The sequence below is a fragment of the Equus caballus genome, chromosome 7, assembly GCF_041296265.1.
Source record: "Equus caballus isolate H_3958 breed thoroughbred chromosome 7, TB-T2T, whole genome shotgun sequence".
Lineage (NCBI taxonomy): Eukaryota > Metazoa > Chordata > Mammalia > Perissodactyla > Equidae > Equus > Equus caballus.
In genome coordinates this window covers 62,397,220-62,406,466 of record NC_091690.1, presented here as the reverse complement: position 1 = coordinate 62,406,466, position 9,247 = coordinate 62,397,220, and the positions used below count along the sequence as shown (strand labels likewise).

The 9,247-nt window shown below is 38.0% G+C and overlaps 1 protein-coding gene across 1 annotated transcript; it reads left to right on the top strand.

The window, feature by feature from the left end:
* On the top strand, positions 1 to 8,545 carry TMEM126A (transmembrane protein 126A). Its single transcript, XM_001493344.4, has 5 exons — positions 1 to 389; positions 3,159 to 3,254; positions 5,958 to 6,151; positions 7,567 to 7,681; positions 8,310 to 8,545. The coding sequence occupies exons 2-5, from the start codon at positions 3,166 to 3,168 to the stop codon at positions 8,500 to 8,502; spliced, it is 591 nt and encodes a 196-aa protein (XP_001493394.2). The 5' UTR covers positions 1 to 389; positions 3,159 to 3,165; the 3' UTR covers positions 8,503 to 8,545.
* Positions 8,546 to 9,247: the final 702 nt, after the last annotated feature.

Here is a 9,247-nt window from a genome sequence, read left to right as displayed (position 1 = left end):
AAATAACGTGCCAAAAGTTGGAGCAGGTTTAGGGTCATGCAGCTTTCATCTCCAAATTTCACAATTTCTACAAGCTCTGTCCTGTAAGGTTGAAGAACGCTGTAACACATAAGAAGGCTGTAAGCCACAGCCTGTAGGCTGGCCAAACCCCACCGCTGGGCGGCCCAGCACCTCCCAGGGCTGGAAGCCCCTCAGAAGGACGGCGCCGCAGCCTGCAACCTCCCTCCCGGGAGCCCAATCAGCAGCCGCGACCCCACGCCCGCCTCCGGCCGAGTCACGTGTCAGCCAAAGATGGCTGCGCGCGGGCGAGCTGGGTAGAGGTTGCCGTGAGCCCCAGCCTTGCTGAGGAAGACCGGAGGAGGCACCCGCTGCTGGGAGGAGAGCATAAGGTACCGGCGTTCCGGGGGAAGGGGTGCAGAAGATGCCCGGGTGTCAGGAGAAATCCAGCGCGGGAACGAGGTCCCGGGACTGGGTCAGAAGGGGTGGACGGGAGTCGGCCCTAGGGCGCCGACTGTCTCTTCACTTTCCACCCTAGAAGAAAAGATATTTAAATTACACCAATAGGAAAAAAAATGCCTGCGCTTGAATTTAATCCCGGGTTTCACTGCCAGGTGTTGACAGCGTGGCCTTGTCCTAACGATTTTCAGAGGCCTCACTTTTCTCATTGCTTATCTTGGAGCTTTTTCCAGCGACGTGAGACAGCTAAGGCAAAAGGCTTTTGAAACGTTTGTAGTATTTAAAGGTGGTGTTGTCTTTGGGATTTATTATTAATAAAGGAGACACAGTGGCCTACTCTGGGCTGCCGGTCAGAACTTTTACCGAACTAAGGGTGACTCTTAATAGCCACACTGTAGAAATGACTCGTTCACAGAACTCGGAACCTCACCAATATGCACAGCACAGAACAGAAAACTAGGATAGCATTAGGCTGGGATTTATGAAGAAATCATTTCTTTCCGACATATGCACCGTACACTTTATGTATACTGAATTTGTTTATCTCGCCACCACCACTCCCCAACACATAAAATCTTTCAAAGCTAGGGCCTGCCGGTGGCACAGCAGTTAAGTGTGCACGTTCCGCTTCTCAGTGGCCCGGGGTTCGCCGGTTCGGATCCCGGGTGCAGACATGGCACCACTTGGCACGCCATGCTGTGGTAGGCGTCCCACGTATAAAGTAGAGGAAGATGGGCATAGATGTTAGCTCAGGGCCAGTCTTCCTCAGCAAAAAGAGGAGGATTTGGCAGTAGTTCGCTCAGGGCTAATCTTCCTCAAAAAGAAAAAAAAAAAGAAAAAAAAATCTTTCAATGCTCCTTTAGGGCAGAGATTGTGTCTATCGTGTTAGTGTAATCAAGGCCCCCAAAAATTTGGAGTGCAGGAAACCTAAATGTAAATTTCTAAGCCTGCATTGTACTTACTGGGTTAATTTTAAGTCTAGGAATATGAAATTTCATTTCACTCAGCATTTTCGAAATGATCTCTCACATTTAACAGGTACCCAATAAATATTTGTTAGTGTTGTAAATTAATTTTGTAGCAAATGGATGGTAGTGAACTAAGAAAATCTAATTTCAGGCACGGCCCAGTGGTTAAGTTCCTGGCTCCGCCTCGGCAGCCCAGGGTTTCTCTGGTTCTGATCCTGGGTGCGGACATGGCGTCCCTCGTCAGGCCATGTTGAGGTGCTGTCCCACATACCACAACTAGAAGGACCCACAACTAAAATATACAACTATGAACTGGGGGGATTTGGGGAGAAAAAGCAAAAAAAAAAAAAAAAGATTGGCAACAGTTGTTAGCTCAGGTGCCAATCTTAAAAAAAAAGAATGCTCTGCTTAAAAAAATTCTAATTACATAAAAAAGCATGTTGTTCTTTGCTGTTATCTCTGAACTTTTGCTTTTAACTCTGCTACCCTGAAATCTTGTTTAATGAGCTAAATCTTCATGGTCAAACTCACATTCACCATCCCTCTACTCTGATATTCACAACTAGTGCATGGATCAACAAAGTACTGTCCTGTGGGCCAGACAGCCTGTGGCTTGTTTCTGTATGACCAGCCAGCTAAGAATGATTTTTATAAAGAGTTATTTTTTAAAAAAAAGGCATTCAACAAAGATTGTACGTGACAAAGCCTAAAATATTGTCAGGCCCTTGAAAGGGAAATTTTGCTGCCCTCTGCTCTAGGGTATACCTAGAAGTAAAACTGCTGAGTATCTGTCTTCTACCTACTAAATAATATCAAATTCTTTTACAAAGTAGTCGTACCCAAATTGGGTACAATTTACATTTCCACCAGCAGCACATGAGAGTTTTTGGTTACCCCACATTCTTGCAATTGAAATTGTCAGGTTTTTATTTTAGCTAACGTAGATATATATTGGTATCTCACTGTGGTTTTAATTTTTCTTTCCCTGATTATAACAAAGTTAAGCATATTTTCATGTTTATTGGCTGTTTAGCTTTCCTCTTTATGAAGTGTCTGTTCAAACCTTGTCAATTTTTCTATTGGGTTGTTTGCTTTTTTCTTGCTGATTTGTACTGCTTTACATATTCTGGGTACTAACTACTCCTTTGTCAGTTATATCACAAACGTTTTCTCCCACACTAGCTTATCTTTATGGTATCTATTGATGAACATGTTCTTAATTTTAATTAGTTAATATTAGTGTAATGTCTGTATGTTTAGTGTTACTTGTGAATTAAGAAATTTTTTATTTTTTTTGCTGAGGAAAATTCACCCTGAGCTAACATCTGTGCCAATCTTCCTGTTTTGTATGTGGGTCTCAGCCACAGCATGGCCGCTGACGAGTGTAGTATGTCCACACCTGGGAACTAAACCTAGGGCTGCTGAATCAGAGCATCTGAACTTAACCACTAGGCCACAGGCTGGCCCCAAGAAATATTTTTAAGGGTTATAAAGACATTCTGTATTTCCTAGGAGCTTTATGTGTTGCCTCTCATCTTCTGGTTTCTATTTCACTTTGATTTTTTTTTCTTTTGGTATGGTGTGTATGCATTGATTTTTCAGATTATGGATTCAATCTAGAGTTAAGTCTTTTAAAATTAAATATGTATAGTCTTTAGAAGGCTTTTTATAAGCCCCTTTGTTGTTTTTCTATAGATATACATTAATGAAAAATGGTATTTTAATTTTTTTAAGGCTCAAGATGGAAGATCATGAACCAGATGATACTGTCAAGGAAAAAATTTTTTATATCATAACCAGAAAAATTAACCAACTTCCAGAAGCAGAAAGGTAAGACCCCTTCTTAATTTAAAAATATCTTTTACTAGGTGGATTTTCATCATTGATTCATTATCTCAAATTTATTTGGTTTGAATATAAACAACATAGAATGTCAGAAGGAAACTGAGCCCTTTTTCTTGTCTTGATGAGAAAACCGAGGCCCAGAGAGCTGAGCCATTTGCTTGAAATCGAGGCTAGAATTCTTGTCTTTGGACATATCTAATTATGTGATTTTCACTTTTTCTGGTTTGGCTTAGAGTATAGTCAAATGTAAACATTTATGGACTCATTTAAATAACAAAACTTTAAAATGGCTTTAAATCGTCTTCTTTCTCAATTCATTTCCATTATTATGCTTACCAGTGTAAGAGTGCCGTGTAACACACATAGCTAGACATAGCTAGACAAGGAACGTCAGAGAAATGGGATCATGGCTAAAAGATCTTTAAGAGATTAAACAGAAAAAGGTTATATAGGAAAAATACTGATCTTTGAAGGCAACACTGAATGAACTACAATTCACTTCCACAAAATATTCTTAGACCTCCTTGGCAAGAAGGCCTGAGTAGGTTTCATTTAAACTGAAAATCTGCGACCAAACAGGATGAAAAGGAGCCAGCCAGGGGATCAGGGAGGGGTAGTATCTCAGGCAAAGGGAATGGCATATGCCTAGGCCACAGGAGAACAAGGAGGTTGTCATATTTGAGGAACAAACGTTAGTTAAGTACAAGAGAAGAGGGCATAAGGTTGAAGGAACAGGAAGAGTTTTAAGCTGGATGATGTGATCCAGTTAACATTTCTAAAGAACATTCCAGTTGTTTTTTGGAAAATAGCTTTAAGATAGGAGAGGAAAGGAAGAACAAAGACCAGCTGAAAAACTAGCATAGTAATCCAGGTGAGTGGTGATGGTAGCGTGGTGGCAATTGAGATGAAAAACGGATGGCTTTGAAATACAGAGTAATTTCTCACATACCATATATTTCATTGCCACTTGTTAAATTTGATCTTAAATTTCATGTTTAGTTCATATGTCTAGTTATTTTGTGTGTATGTCTTATCAAAGAGTCATGAGTTTCTAGTTGTATAGGCACTTTTTTGGAAAATTGACTGGCAAAGGGGCTGCTAGCTAGTAACAGTTTTGTACTTATTATTAACTAAAAAATGTGACTTTAAGCCATAGAATATTAAAATCCAATTAGGAGACAGCAAACTTTCCTATTCAGATTCCAGATCACTCTTTGTTTTATTTATTTATTTATGTTTTTGTTAGAATACTTAACAATAATATATAAATATATTAATAATCATAATTATCAACTTATTAAAATATATATGGTCAAATTACTTATGTCTGAACCTTGGTTCCTATGACTAAAATGGAGATAATGTATATTTCACAGGATTGCTATGAAAATAATATTTTAGAGCAAGTGCTTAAGATTCCCATTCCCTCAAGCTCTCACAAAAATACACAGGTCCTTCATATTTGTGATTTCTGTTGTTGTTATCTGGTAGGTTCTCTAGGCTGTCATTACTCTTTAAATATTATCTCACGTACCGTAAGTTTCTAAGCTGCCTCTCTCTTGTACTGCCATTACTATTTTAATAGACTTCCGTTGTATCTCAAGTTTCCATGTGTTTCCTCCTCCAATAATAAACTGAAAGCACTGAAGTCTGCTTTATGTAGTAGATGCTCAGTGGTTGAATGACAAGCACATTATGATTGCAAAGTGATAGGTAAGAAAAGTAATGCCTTATACAATGTAGGAAGCTCAATTAGGAACTCCTAGAAAAGCTGTTTTAAGATAAATGTTAAATCGAAGTTAGAAGGGGTATTGTGTGGCTAGTTTGCCTAAGTAAGAGTAGTGAGAAATTAAAGAGGTCCCCTGTGTTGTAGATAGCAAGGCAGGTGGTAAAAAAGTTAAGCGATGGGCTGAAGAGTTTGAATTGGAGTATTTTCAATATCCAGCGATTTTAGGTGTAATTTTTTCCCCAAACTAAACAATTCATGGAACATTGCATTTTAAACTCATAATACCTTGGCTTAAAAACCAGTTCTACCACTTACTATCTCAAAACATCAATTTATTCTCTTTATTTCAATGGGTTGTTGTCAAGTACCTGGCATGTTAGCACTCCTCCAAGCCCCCAACCCTGACTAATGCTTCAGAGAAAAGCGAAAGGAAATCTATTACCTCCACCTTTTTGAATGCCTTCTGTGTCAGGTGCTATTGAAACCAAGACGAATATATCTTTGTATCCATTGTCTTCAAGTTGTTTAAAGCCTAGTGGGGAAGCCTGACATGTAAATCAATGATTATACGATACTACCACCTTATAATGTGTTGTGCTAGAGAGGTAATTATTGGGTATTGTGGGAGCCCAGAGGAGAGGCATTCAAATCACTCTTCAGAAGCTCTTCTTGCTATACTAATGTCCTTTGCAAAATCCCAAAATACATTTTGCAAAATCCAAATGTTTCACTGTATCCTTAAGTATTGACAAATTCAAAAGCCTTTTAGCATAAAAAAAAATCTATATGTAAAACATAAGGATTTTAAAAGGTTCTTGTTTTTCGAGCTCTAAGTGTTAAATGTTGTATCTTGTTATTCCTTAAGTCCTGATAAATTCTCTAACATGCCAGAATTGTTGGAGAGCTCACACACACAATAGAGCCAAAGAAAAAGTTACTATTTTTTCTCACCCACTCAGGAATCTACTTGAACATGGATCAACATATATTGGACTTAATGCTGCTCTCTGTGGCCTAATAGCAAACAGCCTTTTTCGACGTGTCTTAAATGTGACACAGGCTCGTATAGCTGCTGGCTTACCAATGGCGGTGATCCCATTTTTGACGGCGCATTTATCTTACAAAGGTTTTGTAAGTTTCCCATTGAATACAGGTAAATTCTATTTCACTATCACCCGAGAGTTTGCTTTGGTATATATACTTGCACCTTAATCGTTAAATATTAACATCAAGTAGTTATATGCTGTTATGTAGTCAGTGCTTGGATAAGACTGGACCTTGTTAGCCTCTCTAAAGTGGCAGTTAATTCATATTAGTATAGTCTACCAAACAAGTAAAATGCACATACATAGCAGTTCCAAATACTTTCCTTCCTAACTTATCTTTCCCACAGTGCTTAGAGTAAGAAATATTTGGAAACTTTTTTTTTTAATGCTGGCTGCCTTAGTTTTTAAAAACTTTTTTTTTTTTGAGGAAGATTAGCCCTGAGCTAACATCTGCTGCCAATCCTCCTCATTTTGCTGAGGAAGACTGGCCCTGAGCGAACATCCATGCCCATCTTCCTCTACTTTATATGTGGGACGCCTACCACAGCGTGGCTTGCCAAGTGGTGCCATGTCCACACGCGGGATCCGAACCGGCAAACCCCATGCCGCCAAAGCGAACATGCAAACTTAACCGCTGTGCCACTGGCCGGCCCCTTTAGAAATATTTTATAGCGAAGTTCCTTAAAGGGAAACAAAATTTTTATGGGAATAAGACTCTTTATGTAATAAATCTCTCAAAGCACTAAATGTATATTAAGAATTATCAAGTATATGGAGACTTGATTTCCTTTAGACAATTTACCATACGTGCTGAGTGCTTTGAGTACAGCTAATCATGAAGTTTTTTGATTAATGATTTCAAATAAAAATCTTACCACCGATGGTGATGGAAAGGGAGGCAGTCCATTTAAATTCTCTTCTGTTAAGTGCTGCTTCAAATTTGTTTAAATTGGATGAGTATATTGCTTGAATCCCCATGATCTGTGTGGAAAGAATTTTTACAATCCAGGGAAACCTACTGCCCAATGAACTGACTGAGTGAAAACTATTAACTTAGCTTTCGATTTTTACTGTACCTTATACTAATTTGGAAATGAATAAAATTATAGAGAATTTTATAAAAATAAAATCACACTATATAGTGTAAAAAAATAAGATTAAGTATAAATTGTAAAAAGAAAAATTCCCATGGGTTAAAAAGTTTCTTGAAGACAGAAAAATATTAGCTCAGGTTTGCTAATTCAAGTGCAGAAAGCTAGAAGCAGTGCAAACTGAGATTATTATATTCAAGTTCAGAACAAATTAGAGAATTTTTCCTAAGATGGTTTTATCAGTTATTCCTGCCTATTTTAGGTTATCAGGACATGTAATTATACCTTTTAACATGCCTTCTAGAATTGCATTTGCTGTATTACTGCCTGAAAATTGAGTATCTGGGATACATAGAAGGGGACTTTGCATTATTTAAATCATGTTTACTTGACTATCATGACCTTCATTTCCAGAACTAATTTTTTCCTAGGTGATTTGAATTGTGAAACCTGTACCATAACACGGGGTGGACTGGTTGGTCTTGTTTTTGGTGGTCTGTACCCTGTTATCTTGGCTATACCTGTGAATGGTGGCCTAGCAGCCAGGTAGGATTCCTTATTTTCTCATGATCATTGAAAAACTTAATATATAAATATTTACCTAGAAAATGTACAACTTAAAACAGCAAATACATTTTCTATTTTTAAAGAAATGTTATTTTTTACTTGAAATCGTTAATAAGACTTTTTTCTTATAAGTAATCAAATATTACTTCTCAAGAATTTGAAAACAGTTGTAGAAATTTATCACACCGTACCTCTTAACCTTAATTTGTGTATTGAATGCCACCTACAAAGCTGCAAAGAGCACTATGCCTAGCATGAAAGCTACATTATAGACACAATGTTCTGAAGAGTTTGAGCACTTCCACTAAAGAAAACTTTCATCAGAAAATGTCTAGCTCTAAGCCTGCTAGTCCAAAGTAATTGTTATTCTCTGAAGAACTCTGGTATCAAGCAGTCTATGCTATATGAGCCTCCAGGGGTGAAATGGAGAAAGGGACAAAAGGAAAGGACAGTTTTTAGGACTAATACACAGTGAAGAGAATAGCATTGCCTTAATCTTTACTAAACTAGTTTTATCTTAAGACTTCTGGGATTAATATATATTGTACAGTTTTGCCACTTGATACAACTATCTTTTCTAGTGAACTGTCTCAATGTTTTCTTACAGGTATGAGTCAGCCCCGCTACCAGAGAAAGGAAACATCTTAACTTACTGGACTAGAATCTCTAAGCCCATCTTTAGAAAGATGTTATTTCCCATTTTGCTTCAGACTGGGTTTGCAGCCTACCTTGGGTCTAGACAATATAAACTAGTGATAAAGGCTCTTCAGTTACCTGAACCTGGCCTAGAATTTCAGTGATGATTAAGCAAATGTGTACGCAAAAATAAAATTGCAAAAATAACCTATGTCTAATGTGTGAATAAACATAGAGTTGTAATTTATCACATGAAGTACAATTCTGGGACCCACAACAAAAGGCTACACAGGGCAACAAAAGACTGAATACCAGTAAAGGATACCCACTTAAACAAGGGCATAACTTCTCTAGCTTGCCCAGTAATGTCTTTTCCACCTCACTTGCTCTACTCCTGTATATTGGGCAGAGTTTGTCTTTAACACAGGAAAAAATAACCATACAGCAGTTTTCACTGAAGACCTCAAAGAATCCAAGCAAGGATGAAAATGGGGAGAAAAAGGTATCAATATGCTGTAGCAAATGTTACTTAACACTTCATTTTCCCAATTCATTGTTTGCATAGGTATTATGAATCCATAGACTCCTAGAACATATTTAACAACTTTCCTCACAGAGGGATCAATTCCAGTATTCCTGACAGATGGTTATTCAGGCTCAGCTTAAGCTGTTCTAATGAATAGTTACCTACTTCAAACATCACCTTATTTCCATCCTTGGAAAGCTGTATTCTTAGAAGATTGAGGCAAATTCTATCTTTGAAGCTTCCACCTAGTACTGTGGGATAGTTCTTTGGAATCACATAGACTCAAGCCTCTTTTTAGCTGTGTGATGCTAAGCAAGTTAACTAACCTCTCTGACCCTCAGTTTCCTCATCAATAAACTTACTCAAGGTTGGTATTACATACG

Coding starts and splice junctions, on each gene's coding strand:
- TMEM126A (XM_001493344.4), top strand. CDS start 3,166: ATGGAAGATCATGAACCAGATGATACTGTCAAGGAAAAAATTTTTTAT. Junction 3,255..5,957: donor CAACTTCCAGAAGCAGAAAG/GTAAGACCCCTT, acceptor TCACCCACTCAG/GAATCTACTTGAACATGGAT. Junction 6,152..7,566: donor AAGTTTCCCATTGAATACAG/GTAAATTCTATT, acceptor ATTTTTTCCTAG/GTGATTTGAATTGTGAAACC.